Source organism: Balaenoptera physalus (genome assembly GCF_965194825.1).
Source record: "Balaenoptera physalus genome assembly, chromosome: 2".
NCBI lineage: Eukaryota > Metazoa > Chordata > Mammalia > Artiodactyla > Balaenopteridae > Balaenoptera > Balaenoptera physalus.
In genome coordinates, this window is record NC_138883.1 from 77019101 (window position 1) to 77037337 (window position 18237).

The window sequence follows — 18237 nt, forward strand, 5'->3', positions numbered from 1 at the left end:
TTAATAAGTTCTGAACACTCAAGTTGTCTGCGGTCAGATCGACGGCTGTCATCAGACAGAGAAAGGCAAAATTCACCCTTCTAGTTCTATAATCCTATCCAAAAGGAAGCTTCATCTATTGCATGCTGTCCTAACTAATGCTCCAAGATTACCGGGAATACAGACAGAGACTGCAGGAAAGAAAAACACAGGGGTAAAAGAGAACACAAAAGGAAGTAGAGACTGCATTTCAGGTATCGAAGCTTACTATTTCCAGCCGGAGTTCAAATAACTGAGCTTCAAACAAACCACTGCCAGGTAAGATTTAATTTTATAACATTAATTTATGTCTCGACCACTGAAACTAAACCTGCTGATGCTGTGAATGTAGTAGATTTGAATTTCATGTGATCCTCCCTTGAGCTCTGTGCAGATTTAAGGCTTGTAAGGTAAACACTTGTTTTTATTTATGCTGCATAAACTAATCATCCATAACTAGGTAAGAAAACACTCCAAAAATTCCATTCATTTTTCAATAGATTTGTCCCATCTTTGTCTTCGTCTTACAACTCCCAGTTTTGTTTTATTTAATAGCTTGGGGGGGAAATGCACGAAGAGAGCCCTGAATGGGGCAGAAGAGTAATTCAGAGATGCTATTTACCAAACACATTCAAATGTAATTTGTTTCCCAGGGCACTTGGTAAAACAAAGAAAAATTATTGTTTTTAATATTATTTCTATTGATGCAAAAGAACAAAGCTCAATGACTGGTTTTTATCATTAGCCAAAAACAAAAAACAAAAACCCTGTGATGTCATTCTCATTCACACTCAAGAAAAACAATCTCTAGTAAACTAAGGTATAGCAAGCACTTCAGTAGAATGGAGCTAAAACACCCTAAGGTTCTGGGCATAGTTTCATAACATTTATAAATGAGGACATTTTTCTGATTTAACAACGGAACAAAAACAAATGGTATCTTAATACCTCACAAGCTTTAACTCAGACCAAATGGCCCAAACCGTAAAATGCAAAGAACTACTGAAACCATCACAGAATTTTAAAGGGTACAGTGCCTTTTAGAAATTCCCTGGAAATCACTCCATAATGAGACTTTTAGACTATCTTATGTTTAAAAAAAGAAAAGCATTTGTCAGAATCTGAATTCCCTACATAGATTTTTAGCAAAAATTCAACCATATCAGTTAACTTCAATAGGAAAAGTTCAAAGCTTAATCTTTTCATAAAGAAGCCCTACAAATAATATGCTTCTATTATCTTAAAAGACAGGAGACAAGTGAAACAAAAAAAGCAAATCACACCTAACTGTAGAGATCTTCCGATAATATAAGGAAATTTATCTAAAGTAATTAATTATTCAGTACTTGCCTGATAAGTCAAATTTGAAATTCTTCCATTTCACTGAATTCTTTCCTTTTTTCAACTTTTAATTAATAGAGTAAATTACATGATCCCATCACTCTTTTCAAGACAGTCTATAAATAACCTTAAATGTCATAAATCTTTTGCGTCGGAATTCATTACAGAAATTCACCTGTCATTTTCCAGTAAAGGAAAGCAGCAATTCAAATACAAGCAGTAATACTGTAGTGTATCAATTTGTTGCAGAGAAAAATGTTTATTTAAAAATTTCAAAATACTTTGTATACCAGCCCTCACTAAAAGTATTTTTTAACTGTACTGACATGTACCTGAACCCTTAAGAATTCATCTTTTTCCTCATTATATTTTGTAACCTGACATGCTTTGAAAATAGGCATATATTTTTTAAGTTACAAAACTATTTCAACTCAAAGAATTGTTTAACTTAGGCAAAAAGAAGAGATTAACAATATTATACTCAAACAATTTGCTTCCAATAAATAGAACTGAAGGGGGTATAAAATTACAATCCTCAAGTCTTCTGGATTTTACTTACTCATTGTAATGTACAAAGAGACCCAGGTCCCACCAGGTTAGGGACTTTGCTTCTGTGATTTATCTTCTAAAGACAATGGATGAGCAAACCCACCTCCCCTTTAGCCCTGGTTAGCATCAGTCCCAGTGAACCTTCATTTCTCTTTCCTATCTAAATCAAGCTATTTCTCTATAATAACCCATTCTGAATAATGATTATTGAGATTTCAATAACAGCTTTCCAAAAATAACTCTATAGCAATTTATTCCAAATTAGCCCAATCTACAGTTTCGTCTTCATTTTAAGTGAAAAAGTAAAGAATAAAAACATTAGCTAATTTTTAACACATCATTTATCAATGATTCAAGTTGAAAACTGCTTCAACTTTAGCATCTCATGGGTACAAACGGATAAGGAATTTTATGCTAGAAGATGTGGTTGGATACCTGAAGATGTGGTTTATTTCTGAGAGTTTTTGTGTTGTGTGTTGATAGATTTAACAACTAAAGAGATTTTGAACATCTTGGGGAGTACTCAATGACTGTCTAATTGTTTCTGTAATTTAGAATGTTTTTCATGCGCACATGATATAAAAAGTATTATATTATAAAAGGAATATGATTTTGTCTTAATGGATTCTTTCCTAGAAATGGAGCAAATGTTTTGGCTACCAAATCCTTGCAATGATATTTAGTACCGTATTTTTAGCTTCTGCTCTTTTTAAACAATCCAAAAGCTGTACTTTTTATTTAAACCATGAGAACATAAAAGTAGGTGTATAGGTCAAGAGAAAGTACATCCATTTTGTGTCTCTGCCGACTCTTTTCACATTGATATGTCATCTTTGTCTGAAATAGCAAGCCACATAATTTTGCATAGAAAATAAGAAACATACCTATAAGTTATTTTTAAGTGTTAACATTTAAAGGGACCAGCACTACATAATATTTTTAATTCCATACATATTTACTGATATCTGCATTATTATAACTCTCAAATTTTTCCTTAGAATTTTGAAAGAATTTCCTTCATTCCAGTATCATGGAAAAGTTTTTTAAGCTTAATTCAACAGGGTATTTCAACTAGCCGGTATCTTTGATCTTTATTATGGTTAATTTTTCTTCATGAAGTGACCAAATTTGAATAAGGCTGATGGTCCATCATGGAGATTCATCTCTCCGGCTTCTTCCTGCTGAGGGAGAATCATCTTTGGTTTGTGACATCACAGTCTGAGCTGGGCAAGTGGCTGTGATAGCAAACCGATGATTATATCCCTTCAGTGTGAATGAGCTGCAAGAGATGTGGGTGCTATCATTTCAAGTCCTGTCACAGAGGCACTACTGAGATGCATGACAGGAGTCAAGTTAGGGAAAGATGCTTGCATTGCAATTGTCACTTTTACAGCATCAGCCATTAAAGATAAAAGTACCATTTCACAGTTTCCTTCATTATTAATTTAAAAGAGGGAGTAAACGTCATGTTAATAAAACTCACAGATAATGATAAAATGGGAGGGAGCAAAGTACCAGCGAGTAACCAGACAATAAAGGAAGAGGGACACGGAGAGTGAGGGATGGGTGCACAACTCAACCGCGCCTCTGGGCACAGGAAGAGCAAAAAAAAAAAAAAAAAAAAAATAGAAGGCGCCAGCGCGCGGTGGCGGGCTGGAAACCCTCCGACCTCGGAGAACTGCGGAGAACCGGGGACCGGAGTCAACAACGGCTCCCAGGCGGTCCCAGCGTCCCGACCCGCACCCGGCCGCGACACAGTTTCCACAAACTGAGACACACGGAGCCCGCGCGAGGGGCGGGTCGCGCGGGCTTCCCCGCCGGCTCCCCTGGAGGCCGGTCCCCCGCAAGCCGAGCGCACGAAAGGGCGCCCCAAAGGCGCCGGCCCAAGGCGCCCGCTGCGCTTTCCCTCCCGAAGGTGGGCTGCAGGGCCCAAGCGTAAACCCTGAGACAACAACACGCGCACCACGCCGCCACGGGGGACGAGAGGCCGGGCGCCCACCTGCCCGGACACCCTGCATTTCTGGAATCACCGGACGCCTGTGTAAATTTCCGTTCGGCGTGTCATTTTCCAAAGGCCACTCAAGATCAGGGGACAGGATGCCTCCTCTCCAAGGGTCCAGCCAGCCCACCCACTAAAATTACAGGACACAATGCCTCCGTTCCAAGGGCCCTGCCAGCCCACCCACTCAAATTAGGGGAGACAACGCCTCCTCTCCAAGGGTCCAGCCAGCCCACCCACTCAAGATCAGAGGGACAAAATGCCTAACTAAAACAAAACAAAACAAAAACACAAAAAACTGGAGAGAGGAAGGAAAGGGTGTCCTCAAAAATAAAAAAAGCTAAGCACGTTGACAGCGCTAAGAATAAACTACCAGGAAAAAGAAACCCTACATGTCAGATCATAAAGTACGGAAGGGCAAGCCCGCCGGCCGTCCAGGCCCGGGGGGACCGGGGTCCCCAGCCCTACAGAGCCAACGGCAGCCCGGCTCGGGCGCCCCTCGGAAGCGCGGGGTCCCCGCGGCCGAGTCTGCGCCCCCGGCCGGCCCCGGCTCCCCTCTGCCCACCCTGCGCGCGGGGGCTGGACACGGCCGCGGAGAACCACGGCGGGGCGGGAAGGGGGGCTCCAAAGAGGGTCTGGCGACTCGAGTCGCTCCGTTTCTCGGTGGGCTCAGCGCGCGCCGCGGGGGAAGAGGGGCGGGGTTCCGGGAAGAGGGGACGGGTGGCACTCACGTAGACCGGCAGCGGCCACGGGTAGACGGCGGGCTCGGCCCCCACGGACGACTCCAGCCTCAGCTCCAACTTCTCCCCCATGTCTTCGCGCGCGGCCCCCGCACCAGGCTAGTCTGGCGGTTGGGGGGAGGGGCGGGACGCCCGCCGGCGGGGGCGAGGCAGGCGGGCGGGCGGGGGCGAGGCAGGCGGGCGGGCGGGCGGGAGGCTGAGGGGAGGGGGCCTGGCCTGGACCTCAGCCACCGCCGCCGCCGCCGCCGCCGCCGCCGCCGCCGCCGCCACGCTCCCGTCTGGCCCCCGGCTCCCTCTTTGTGGTCACAGGCCCGGGACCTCCAGCGCGGCAGCCAACTCGGGCCGGCGTGAGGCGAGCACTATGAGCCGGGGCCGGGCTGAACCACTCACTCGCGGCGCGCGCGCCGTCAGCCCCGTGGACTCGCCCGCTCCACGTACGCAAGCACGCACGCACGCACGCACGTCTTCGGCTGCCCCCGGCCACCCGCACCGGCCCGAAGTCGGGACCCGGGGAGACCCCCTCGGGGCTTGGGGTGGCGGGTTCGACTCCCGCCCTTGACGTACCGTGACACACACACCCACCCCCCACCCAATAATAAGACTATAATTCCTCATTAAATATGACAGCCGGAATCCCGGCTTCTGTTCACAAAAATGCCCTGTATTTAGCCTATGCTAGGCACCAGACCCTGGACGCTCAGTACTGGCAAAAAAGGAAATGCCCTGCCCTCATGGCGCTGCCACTTTAATTGGAATAGTAGTGACAATGGTCAAGGGAGAAAATCAAGTGTCATCATCGCCACGGGGATGGTTAATCTCATGTGCGCACTGCGTGGGGCCCCGGCAAGCACAAACATTATTCCAGATGTGGCCAGGAAGGTATTTTTCAGAAGAGATGAACACTGAAATTGGTCCACTTTGGGTAAAGGAGATTGTCAATGCCGCGGCGTGGGTGGGCCTCGTCCATCAGTTGAAGGACTGGAGAGAAAAATGAGGTTCCGTAGAAAGAGGGAACTCTTCCTCCAATGGCCTTGGGACATCAGCTCTTCCCTGTGTCTCCAGCCCAGAGTCCTGCCCTGACTTGCCTGCCTCACGGTCACATGAGTCAACTCCTTAAAACAAAACTATATATGTAAAAATACTGAATATATACAAGCCTATTAATTTGTATATGTGTGCATACATATTATATATATGTATACACATATGTTTATATGTGCGTGCGTTTGTAGTATATGTGTAAGTACTCTATACAGTATACATACAAGCCTATATATTTGTGTGTATATATTGTATACATGTATGTATGTGCATATATATAGTATACATTTTATAAATGTGAACATGCTGTATATATACACACACCCATATATTGATATATGGGTGTGTGTAGATATACAGTTTATGTACACTGTATGTATGTATACAGTGTGTATTTATATATAGGTGTGTATATATGTTGTATACCTGTATGTGTATATGTTTCTAGGTGTTATATGTTTATATGTATATACTATTATATACACACTTGCGTATGTATTTATATGTGTATGTACATGCGCATATTAACATATAGGTGTGTATGTGTGTGTATACATTGTATGTATGTATATATCTTATATATATGATATATGTACGTATACATACGATGAATTTATATATACAGTACATATATATTTTTATGCTATATGCTTTTATATGTAGGTGTATATGTGTGTCTATATGTATGTACGTGTACGTATTGCATATATTATATGTGTATGTATGTATACTGTCTATATACACACCTAAATATCTTTGTATGTGTGTATATATGTATGATATATATGTACCTAGGTGTGTATATTGCATATGTTATACGTATGTGTACATACTGTATACATACAAACGATGCATTTTATATGTGTGTATGTATAGTGTCTATGTATGTGTGTATTGTATATGTTATGTGTATATGTGTGTATACATACTGTAGATATACAAACTATGCATTTTATATGTGTGTATATATGTAAGTGTGTATTGTATATACTGTATGTGTATATGTGTGTATGCATACTGCATAGATACACAGCTGTATATTTTTGTATGCGTGTACATATGTACGTGTGTGTGTGTATATACACACACACACCCTATGGATTCTGTTTGTCTGGAGAACCCTCACTGATACGGACACTTATGACAATTGAGCACCTGCTCTTTGCCAGCCAGGGAGCCAAAGGCTTGTCCTTGCGGTGTCTCCCTTAAGTGTCACAAGTCCCAGGAGGGAAGGTGATGCGGCTCCTACCAGTTGAGGTGCCTCAGGGTCAGAGAGGTGCACAGGGTGGGGGGCTGGAGCCTGGTGGAGCCCAGGTGGAGTTCTAGCAGCAGTATAGCCTAGCAGTCCCACTTCCCCGGGTGCTTCTCACAAAGACGCCAAGGGAGAGACGGGATCTGAAGGAGGGGATGAGGAAGCTTCCGTGGGTCCGCAAGCCCAGACCAAGGCTGACTCGTCAAGGGTGTTAGAGGTCAGGACTGTGGTTACCCTGGGGGTGGGCTTACACAGAGCCATTCACATTCTGAAAAAGTATCCATTCTGCTCTTGTTTGTATGTTTACCCCCCTCCCCCAAATCTTTTAAAAACAGATTCTCTTGGTTGCTGGGAACACACACGGGGAAGTTGTGTGTGAGGGGGTGTGATCCAGGGGACAGGGAGGATAAGCCCCCCCACTCGTAGGGCCAGGAGTGGCTCAGCTTTGTGAGCTGAGGATGGCCCACGAGGTCCCAGAGAGAAGGGTCCCTGCTCCGTCCCTGCTCTGTGCACCCCATTCCCAGCCTGAGAAGCCCAGAGCCACCCCCCGCAACACACACACACCAGGGAGGAGAGCCAGTCACCCTGGCTCCCAGGCTCTGGCTCCAAGGCTCCCGGCACTAGGAGCTATTTTCAGCTTTCATGCTCTGTCTGTCTCTCGCCCGCCCTCCCTCCCTCCTCCGCTTCTTCCCCTCCCGCTCCATCTGTCCTCCCCTCCAGCCTGCATTTCTACACAGGATGGCTCACAGACAGCTGCTCCCCGTGCCCACCTGCCACCATTCGATGGATGTCAAAGCAAACCCTGGGGACTTCCCTGGAGGTCCAGTGATTAAGACTCCGAGCTTCCACTGGCAGGGGGCGCGGGTTCGATCCCTGGTCAGGGAAATAAGATCCCACATGCCGCACGGCATGGCCAAGAAAAATAAATGAATAAAAAATAAAGTTATAGTGATGAAACAGCCCTAGTGGTGCAAGGATGGGACGTATAGCTCTATGGTATAGAATAAAGGTCCAGAAACAGATCTATGAGAACTTGATATGACAGAAAGTGGGGAAATTAAGGAGTTTTCAATAAATGGCATTAGGACAATTGCATATCCATGAGGGAAAAAGTAAATTAGAAAAAAAAAAAAAAAAGGCAAGCCCTGGTCAGGTGTGACCTTGGGCCCAGGGCCATTGGCACACGTTGTCATGTGGGACGTTCTTCCTTAGACTCCTCCCTCCCCCCTGTGTCACTGTCACTTCCTCCAGAACCTTCCTGGACTCCCCTACACAAGCCCGGGGTGTGCCCTCACCCGCCCTGGATCACCAGAATTCCAATTCCGGCCCACCCTTCCCTGCCAGGTAAAGAACTGTGCATGGTCAGTAAGACCGTAGAGGTCATTGGCCATTGCTATTGCAGCTGGAATTGTTACTGTGTTTAGATAGGGTGACCAACACCCGCCCCCAGTTTGCCCAGGACCGCTCAGGTTTGAGCGCTGGAACTCTGGGGAAACCCTCAGTCCCGGGGAACCCCAGAAGGCTGGTCAGCCTATTTAGGACGGATCTTTCACTTGATCTCCCAACCCCCGAGAGCCAGAAAGGGAATCTCCCCCCTCCTTCCACTGTAACCTTCATTCATTCATCCACTCATCCCTTTATTCAACTCCTTTATTCAGCAAGTATTTATGAAGCATCTACTACACAGCAGACACTCTTCTAGGTGCTGGGGACATAACAGCATCCCTGTCCTCAAAGAGCTCACGTTCTAGCGAGGGCAGCAAACAGTCAACTGAGAAGGTGTGATTTATTACATGGCGATGATGTCTCGGAGACCACTGCAGGGCACAGGAGGTGGGAGAGGAAAGGGGCAGGTCTAAATGCAGGCGCTGACGGGATTGGGGCAGACCTTGCCCTGGGCCAGGCTGGTTGCTTCAACACAGCTGTCCTCGCCCAGGGCCATCCTGCCCCCGCCTCACCCAGTTCTTCCGTGATGTGTGGGGAAAATCTGTGGTTGTCACAACTGGGGGGGAGGGGCCCCTGGAATCAAATGGGTGCGGCCAGGGCTCCTGCTAAACCCCACACAGTGCCCAGGAGGGACCCTCAGCAGAGGATGACCCACCCCGAATAACCCCAGTGCCACGGGGGAGACCCTGCACTAATATTATTCAGACCCGCTGGTGCCCCCAGATTCCTGCACAGGCAGGGACTCTAACCGGGTCACCTCTGTATCCCGAGGTGACCTAGAGTGGGGCAGCCAGGAGGGCTGAGATGAGCATCGGGGATGAAATGACAAATCTCTGTGCCCACTCTCCCCACTGCACCCCAGGGACGATGGCCTCTATCTCCTCCCTGTGCAGGTAGCTTTTCCCTGAGCCCTTTCTTCTTGTCAAGGTCCCTGTCGCAGGTTGGGTTCCCCAAAGATGATGTTGAGAGCAAGGATTGGAGTGCAGGTGGTTGATGTGAGACGTGCAGCAACAGATACAGCTGCCATAGGGTCCCGCAATTCCACTCCTGGGCATAGATCCGGAGAAAACTCTAATTCAAAACTATACACAAAACCCTGGGATCTCCCTGGTGGTCCAGTGGTTAAGACTCCGTGCTTCCAGTGCGGGGGGCATGGGTTCCATCTCTGATCAGGGAACTAAGATCTCACATGCCGTGTGACAAAAAAAAAAGAAAGAAAGAAAGAAAAAGAAAGAAAGAGAGAGAGAAAGAACAAAAGAAATAAAGAAGGGAAGGAAGCAAGGAAGAAAGAAAGAAAGGAAGAAAGAAATAAAGGAAGAAAGGAAGAAAGAAAGAAAGGAGGAAAGAAAGGGAGGAAGAAAGGAAGAAAGAAAAAAGAAAGAAAGAAAAGATACATGCACCCCAACGTTCATTGCAGCACTATTTACAATAGCCAAGACATGGAAGCTACCTAAATGTCCACTGATGGATGAATGGATAAAGAAGATGTGGTACATATATACAATGGAATATTATTCAGCCATAAAAAGAATGAAATAATGCTATTTGCAGCAATGTGGATGGACCTAGAGATTACCATGCTAAGTGAAGTAAGTCAGAAGAGAAAGACAAACATCATATGATCGCACTTATATGTGAAATCTAAAATACGACACAAATGAACTCGTCTACGAAACAAAAACAGACTCACAGACATAGAGAACAGACTTGTGGTTGCCAAGGGGGAGAAAGAGTGAGGGAGGGTTGGATTGGGAGTTTGGGGTTAGCAGATGCAAACTATTAAATATAGGATGGATAAACTACAACATCCTACTGTCTAGCACAGGGAACTATATTCAATATCCTGTGATAAGCCATAATGGAAAAGAAAAAAGTTTTATTTATAGGTTCCATCCCTAACTGAGCTGGCCCATCCCCTCCCATGGTTCTAAGAGCAGCCCGAGGCTGCAGACTTCCCACCGTGGTCTTCAGCTCCAGAGCAAGCCACCTGCAAACCACCCACATCTTTCCAGGGGCTGGCAACTCTCCTTTGCTACTGATTCCAAGACACATCCAGATAGCAAAAATGTGACCATGAAAATAAACTCAGGCATGTTCAAATCAGGGAAATAACATTCTTATCTCTGGTCAGTACTCGCTTAATTTTAGAATAGCTTAGAGTTACAAAAAAGTGGCAAAGATCTGTACAGAGTGTAGAGTGCCGTGGACCCTGACCCAGTAACCCTATTTCCAACACGTTAGTACGTTAGTATGACAAGTTTATCCAACTAAGGAACCCAGATGGATACATTGTTATTAAGTAAAGTCCACACTTCATTAGCATTTCCCTAGTTTTCCCCTAACATCCTTTTTCTGTCCCAGTCTCCTCTGGGCTGTGACATTTCTCAGATGTCCCTGGGTTTTGATACCTTGAAAGTTTTGAGGAGGATTGGTCAGGTATTTTCTCCCTCAATTTGTTTGTCTGTTTTCTGATGTTTTCTTATGGTTGGTCTGGAGTTATGGGGTTTGGGGCGGAAGATCCAGACAGAGATAAAAATGCCATTCTCCTCAGGTCACATCAAGGATACACACCATCAACGGGACTTATGACAAATGATTTTACCCTTGATCACCTGGCCAGTATCGTCTTTTTTTTTTGGCTGCATTGGGTCTTCCTTGCGTGCGGGCTTCTGTAGTTGTGCACGGGGGCTCAGTAGTTCTGGCTCCCAGGATCTACAGCGCAGGCTCAGTAGTTGTGGCCCACGGGCTTAGTTGATCTGCGGCACCTGGGATCTTCCCGGACCGGGGCTTGAACCTGTGTCCCCTGCACTGGCAGGCGGATTCTTTTCTTTTCTTCTTTTCTTTTGCAACCAAAACTTTAATCCCAAGGATTCTCACAAAACATATTACAAATGACAGCATGAAAAAAAAAATTGCACAGTAACTCAAAGTTCAGCTCTACAATACTCTTAATCTGGCAGGACATTGGCATCTTGATAATCTCAGATTTCCAAAAAATATTACAAAGAGCTATGTATTCATGTAGAGCAATCACAGAGGGGACTTATGACCTAACTCAAAGGTAAACTAACTTCCTTGAAACTTCTTACATTCTCAACTCCCTGGACAACCTCTTGTCCCGTGTGAAGACTAGTGGAATTTTTAAACCTCTAATCTAGGGTAAGGGTGCGGCTTTCATTTTTACCTGCTGGCTTGTGTTCACAGCACCTTTTAAAGACTGCTTGCTTAACTACAGCTGCATACCATATCCCAGCTACAGAAAGTCTTTTCCATGTTTGCCAGTGTTGTTTCCATAATAGTAAACATCACACTTTAGGTGGGCAGGAGTTAAAGTTTTATTATCAGTCTAGGCAAGACCAAAAATTCAAAGCAAATTCAATTTTGCTTAAGGGAACATTGGAAGGTAACAATTCTTCATATCACATGCCTCATATGACCCATTTCAAACCACAGAGAATGACACCTTTATGGGTCACTGTCCCAAGAGACAAACAAATGTGAACAACTAAAACATTTAAGAAGTGCACCAAGCTTCAGAAGTCTCAAACAAAACTTGAATTTTCTGTACATACTCCTGTCAAATGAAGTTATTGCCTGTACACCACTCCTCTTGCAAAGTGGTCTTCTATTTCCTTTCATTTGACCTAGATCGGCTAGGAGACCTAGAGAAAGATCGGGACGGCTTGTGATTTCTCTCCCGGGACAGTCATCTCTCTCTTCTCCTATATCTAGAAAGGGACCTGCTCTGGCTGACGGAGAAGGCTCTCCATCTTGGAGATGTGTGCGAGGTGGAGGACTCCTCCTCCGATAATCATCTCGAGGGCGGCGACCCCAAGAAGGAGGCGGTCACGATTTCGACTTCTCTTTTCCCCATTCGACAGGTCCAGTCTTACTCGGCAGCCACATAGTGTTCTCCCATCTAGTTCTCGGACAGCATCGGCTGCATCTCGGGGATCTTCACACTCAACAAGAGCGAAGCCGGGAGGGCTTTTAGCAACCCACACACTTCAGAGTGGTCCATAATAGCCTAAATCTCGTTCCAATTCAGCCTTGTTACCACTGTTTGCAAGAGTCCCTACATAAACTTTACAGTCCAACGGACAGGAATCACGATGCAAGACCCTCGTGGCCTCCTGTTTTTCACGGGCCACAGGGTGGTCCCGGGCCTCTAGAATCTGGCAGCTGAATCTGCTCGCACAAGCTGTCCTGTGGGGATGCTTTTCCCCCTATGTGTCCAGCCCGGGGCCCCGCGGTCTTGGCCCGGCCTCCCCGGTGAGAGGGTGAACCCCAGCTCCCTGGAGCAGACACTCAGAGCCCTGGTGACCGGACTCACGGCTGACGGGGCTGGAGCGGCGGCTGGACATGTGTGGCCAGCCTGGTGGTGTTTGGCCCCCTCTGCAGTTCCAGTTCCAGCTGAGAAAGAGCCTCCCTGTGTTATTTTCTCCTGGTTGTGTAAGGATCCCCGGTGTCATCTGACAGAAATGTAGATGGTGTGTTCTTTCTCTCTTTTCTCCCTGCTTCCTCTCCTCCCTCTCTCCCTCCCTGTCCCTCTTTCCCTGTTCTGCTCTCCCTCTACCTCTTTCCCTCTCCCTCTCTCTCTCTCCCTCCCTCTCTCCATCTGTCTCTCCCTCTCTCCCTACCACTCTCTCTTTCCTCTCCCTCTTTTCTATCCCTCTTTCCTCTCCCTCTTCCCTCTCCCTCTTTCCTCTCCCTCTGTCCCTGCCTCTCTCCCTGTGCCTGTTTCCCTGTCCTTGTTTCCGTGTTCTGCTCTGCCTCTACCTCTGTCTCTCCGTCTCTGGGAGGGAGTGAGGGAGATGGAGAGACGGAGGGAGAGGGAGAGTTGGAGGGAGAGGGAGAAGAGGGAGGAGAAGGAGGGAGGGAGGGAGAGGGAGGGAGGGAGAGGTCTCTTCCTCCCTCCCTCTCTCCCTCTCTCCTCCTTCTCTCCTTCTCTCCCTCACCCTCTCTCCCTCTCCATCCCTCCATCATTTTCCCTCCTGCTCCCTCTCCCTCCCTCTCCCTCTCCCTCTCTCCCTCCCAGAGAGGGAGAGACAGAGGGAGGGGGAGAGGGGGGAGAGAGGGACACGGAGAGGGAGGGAGGGAGACAGAGAGGGAAGCAGGCACCCTCTCTCCTTCTCCCTCACCCTACCTCCTTGTCCGACTCCCCCTCTCCTTCGCTCCCTCCCTCTCCTCTCCCCCTGTCTCTCCCTCTCCCTCCCTCCCTCTAGGAGAGGGAGAGGAAGGGAGGGAGAGGGAGAGGGAGAGGAAGGGAGGGAGAGGGAGAGGGAGAGGGAGAGGGAGAGATGTCTCTCCCTCCCTCCCTCTCCCTCGCCCTTTCCCTTCCTCTCTCCCTCTCCCTCCCTCCTTCTCCCTCTCCCTCCGTCTCTCCCGCTCCCTCCGTCTCTCCCTCTCCCTCCGTCTCTCCCGCTCCCTCATTCCCTCTCAGACAGGGAGAGATGGAGGGAGAGGCAGAGATGAGGGAGAGGAGCAGAGGGAGGGGGGAGAGAGGGCGAGGGAGAGAGGGAGAGAAGGAGAGAGGGAAAGGGAGGGAGGAAGAGACCTCTCTCTCTCTCCCTCTCTCCCCCCTCTCTCTCCTTCTCCCTCTCCCTCTCCCTTGTCTCTGCCTCTTCCTCCGTCTCTGGGAGGGAGTGAGGGAGATGGAGAGACGGAGGGAGAGGGAGAGTTGGAGGGAGAGGGAGTGGGAGAGAGGGAGCGAGAGAGGGATAAAGGGAGGGAGAGAGGGATAGAGGGAGGGAGGGAGAGACGTCTGTCTTTCCTTCCCTCCCTCTATCCCTCTCCCCCTCTCCCCCTCTCTCTCCCTCTCCTGCTCCCTCTCCCTCCACCTCCTTCCCTCTCCAGAGAGGGAGAGGGAGCAGGAGAGGGAGAGAGAGGAGGGAGAGAGGGAAAGGGAGGGAGGAAGACACCTCTCTCTCTCTCTCCCTCCCTCCACCCTCTCTCTCCCTCTCCCTCTCTCCCTCTCCCTTGTCTCTGTCTCTTCCTCTGTCTCTCCATCTCTGGGAGGGAGTGAGGGAGATGGAGAGAGGGAGGGAGAGAGGGAGAGAGGGAGGGAGGGAGAGACGCCTTTGTCTTTCCCTCCCTCCCTCTATCCCTCTCCCTCCACCTCCTTCCCTCTCCAGAGAGGGAGACAGAGAAGGAAGCAGGCACCCTCTCCAGAGAGGGAAGGAGGTGGAGGGAGAGGGAGAGGGAGCAGGAGAGGGAGAGAGGGAGGGAGAGAGGGAGAGAGGGAGAGGGAATGAGGTATCGGAAGAGCGGAACAGGGAAACAGGGACAGGGAGAGGGGGACAGGGAGAGAGGGAGAGGGAAAGAGGGAGAGGGAAAGAGGCAGAGGGAGAGATGGAGGGAGAGTGAGAGTGAGAGTGAGAAGCAGGGAGGTAGAGGGAGGGAGGGAAGGAGGGAGAGAGGGAGACAGAGAGGGAGAGAGGGAGAAGGGCTGATGGGGGCTCCCTCCCCCTCCCCTCCTCTCCCCACTGCTTTCTCTTTCTTCTGCTTCAACAAACACCAGGCGCCTTTTAGATCAGCCCTGAAGTCAACGTTGATGCTTGGACGGCTTGACCTCCGCGCTGCCTTCCAGCCCGGGACCACAGCTGGGAGATGAAGTCTGCGGGGCCCTGGGCGGCGGCGGCGGGCTGCACAGGCACCTCCTCTGACGCCCAATCTCTCCTCCTTTACGAGGCAGCCGCCAGCTCCCCTCCCTGACTCCCCAAGATTTGGGGCCTTTTGAATATGTGTCGATAATGCCATGAGCTACTATTTAACTTTTCCACGAGGACCCATCTCCCGAAATGCAGTGCTTTTCAGCCTTGGCTGCACTAGAGAACCCCCAGGGAAGGGAGAGACGTCTGTACCTCCCTCTCTCTCCCTCTCCCTCTCCCTCTCCTTCTGGGGTGATGCCCGATGAGCTCAGATTCGCAGATGTTCCCCCCATCTCCTCTCTGTGCCTTGCGTGGGGTCTGGGCCTTCTCACTGTGGCCCGGGTACGGCCTTGACATTCAGACATCGGTTCCTCCAAGGACACTTGCGTTTGGTCCATACCGCGTGTGGCTGCAGTCTGTGCTTCTCCTGTTCAGCATCTTCAGTAGATGGGGGCTGTGCATGAGCCCTTCATCTTCCCCGCAGACACCACTGGTGCTTGCTCGGCCTCGTGGGTGATGTGGGGGGCATGGGGGACAGTCCTGTGTCCCCACCTTCTTGGGCTGCAGACAGGCCACGTTGGTCCTGTGGTGACTGGGGGCTCCCAGGAGAACCCCACCGCAGAGCCGGAGAGGTGGCCCCAGAGAAGGTGGCGTACGCCTGGGGCCGGGCCTCACCAGCCAGCCCCGGGCCACCTGCAGCAACAGGCGTCTCGCCGTCCAGGGGCCTGGGTGTTCGGGCGCCGTGGGGATGACCTGCTGTCTGCACGGCAGCCGAGTCTGTATTGTTGAGCCCGGGGAGGCCCCTGGGTGGCTCCTGGAGAGCCTGGTCACATTTCTTCCTGCCCTTGGCCTTAGAGCTCATCACGGTTCACGCCGTTTCTGGTTCCAAAAGGACCTGTGTTCATAAAGACCACGTGTTAGGACAGCACCAAAGTGTCTAGAAATCCGGGCCAGGAGGAGGAGGGAGGGGGATTGGCTGTGCCCGCCAGTGGCCTGAGAGTCCTGCCCGCCCTCAGAGACCTGGCCCGGGGCCCGTGGGGAGGGCGTGGCCCACGGTCCCCAGCGCTGGCCGTCTCTGGGTTCCAGGAGAACTGCGCGATCCTCGGGGAGCTGGTAAGGCTGCAGGCTCAGAAGTCCCGCCTGCTGGGGTTCAGCACGCGTGCCGACTCCGTGCTGGAGATGAACATGGCCAAGACCAGCCAGGTGGTGGCCACTTTCCTAGGTAACCCTGCCTCCCCGAGTCCCAGTGGGGACAGGGGTCAGGCGGACCTTGACTGGACGTGGTGCTGCCTGAGACCCCACTGTGTCAGCCCTTGGGGGTCGCCTCCCCCAACCCTTCATTCTGCCTCGAGGGGCGTGGGGTGGGTGGCGGCTGGGAGGCTGCCACAGGGACATAGCCGAACCTCTCCCCTCCGCCTGCAGATGAGCTGGCCCAGAAGCTGAAGCCCCTCGGGGAGCAGGAGCGGCCGTGATCCTGGACCTAAGGAAGGCCAAGTGCCAGAGGCGGGGCCTGCACTTTGACGGGCCCATCAACGTCTAGGACCTGTGCTACTACATGAACCAGGGGGAGGAGACGCGCTACCACGTGGACCAGTACCTGCTCAATGAGTCCTTCCCCATGCAGGTGGTCACGCGCGGGCAGCTGGGCATCTCCCAGGAGCTGCTGGGGCTGACCTTCGACCTGGAGGAGGGTGCCAACGTGTGTCACGAAGATGTGAGGCTCTACATGGTCCGGGACGCGGCCGCGGACAAGGTCATCCATCCGCAAGTTCTACCTGGACCTCTACCCTCGGTGCATGCGTGGGGGAACCTGTCGGCCGTGGGCCAGGGCTCCTCTGTGGAAGCGGGGCCTCACCCGCGTCCCTCCCCAGGGAAGGGAAGTCCGGGCACATGGCCTGCTTTGGCCTGCAGCCGGGCTGCCTGCAGCAGGATGGGAGACGCCAGATTGCCATCGCGGCCATGGTGGCCAACTTCACCAAGCCTACGCCCAACCCGCCCTCCCTGTTGCAGCATGATGAGCTGGAGACCTACTTCCATGAGTTCTGGCAAGCGATGCACCAGCTCCGCTCCCAGGTGGGTGCGGGCGCGGGGCTGCAGGCAGGGGGCGGGGAGGGCCCGGGCTCTCCCGTGGTTCTCAGGCAGGCCCTCGCCACGGGATTCTTCCGCTGATGTCACCCCGCACGTGGTGACGCCCTCAGTGTCAGTTTCCATCATCAAACCCCACGCACAGGGCGTGTAAAAAAACGGAAGTGGATGTCCTCGAGACTCTGGAGGCTGGAAGCCGCAGATCAGGGAGTCAGGACTGGTTCCCTGCATGTTAAATACGTGTATTCACGAGTTGCCTTTAAAAAGACAAAAGAAAAGAAAGGAACGTTGCATGCAAGTCTGGTGACAGGCGGTGATGAGAACCAGAGGGTAGGCTCTGGGGCCGGGAGCGCCGCGCCCTGTGAGGCCCTGGGGCTGCTGCCAGTCTCGGTGGACGCTCAGCAACTCCCAGGGACTTCCCCACCGGGGGAGGGGGGGGTCCCCAGCTGAGCGTCTGGGCCCAGGACCCAGTGCTCGTTCAGTCTTCCTGCGGTCAGCCCTTCGTCCAGAGAGCGATGCTCTCACAGGCTGCACCGGAGCGCGTGGGGACACTTTACTGAGCTGTGCAGCCGTCACTACTGTCCTGTTTTGGAACATTTCCCTCACCCCAAAAATGTCCCTCACGCCTTTAGTTATCATTCCCTCCCCTCCCCTGCCCCTGACAACCAGGAACCCACTCTGACTCTGTGGATCTACCTGTTCTGGATGTTTCCCCTCAGTGGGGTCACACCCTGTGTGCCCTTCTGTGTCTGACTTGTCTCGCTGAGCATCGTGTTCTCAGGGTGCATCCACGTGGCAGCGAGTGTCAGGGCTTCACACCTTTGCGTGGCTGAGGGCCGGAAAAAAGACAAACGACAAGAAAGGCACGTCACCTGAGACTCTGGCGACAGCCGGTGATGAGAACCAGAGGGAAGGCTCTGGGGCCGGGAGCGCCGCGCCCTGTGAAGCCCTGGCGTTGCTGCCAGTCTCGGTGGGGCACGGGGAGCGCCGTCCCCTGGAGCTGCTGGCCAACTCATCAAGTCCCGGCTGGCCAACCCCGGTGCGGTCGGGCCGAGGGAAAGGAAAGGGGCTCCCGGACCGCCCGGCTGGAAAGCGCGGCCTGCCCACAGTGCCAGC

The 18237-nt window shown here is 50.9% G+C and overlaps 4 protein-coding genes across 5 annotated transcripts in view; 1 reads left to right on the forward strand and 3 right to left on the reverse strand.

Moving 5' to 3' along the window:
- The window catches only part of LOC309656278 (cell death regulator Aven-like), a 52638-nt gene extending 47869 nt beyond the window's left edge, over positions 1-4769 (reverse strand). Inside the window, exon 1 of the mRNA XM_082452573.1 lies at positions 4639-4769. Coding sequence (XP_082308699.1) covers positions 4639-4719 — 81 coding nt within the window. The 5' untranslated portion in view covers positions 4720-4769. The remainder of the gene's footprint in view (positions 1-4638) is intronic.
- LOC309656204 (muscarinic acetylcholine receptor M5) overlaps positions 1-18237 on the reverse strand; it is a 340164-nt gene that overhangs the window by 174575 nt on the left and 147352 nt on the right. The window lies entirely within an intron of this gene.
- LOC309656240 (uncharacterized protein) overlaps positions 1-18237 on the forward strand; it is a 108656-nt gene that overhangs the window by 48614 nt on the left and 41805 nt on the right. The window contains exon 4 of one of the 2 annotated variants that reach the window (XM_082452505.1): positions 16459-16635. The exons of the other annotated variant lie outside the window; for it this stretch is intronic. Within the exon in view, the coding sequence (XP_082308631.1) occupies positions 16459-16508 (50 nt within the window). The 3' untranslated portion in view covers positions 16509-16635. Of the gene's footprint in view, positions 1-16458; positions 16636-18237 lie in introns of those variants that run through there. 2 annotated transcript variants of the gene reach the window in all.
- LOC309656276 (uncharacterized protein) lies at positions 14285-17352 on the reverse strand (the record flags this gene model as incomplete). The annotated part of the gene is made up of 3 exons (XM_082452571.1): positions 14285-15931; positions 16634-16717; positions 17068-17352. The coding sequence occupies 3 exons, from the start codon at positions 17350-17352 to the stop codon at positions 15905-15907; spliced, it is 396 nt and encodes a 131-aa protein (XP_082308697.1). The 3' UTR covers positions 14285-15904.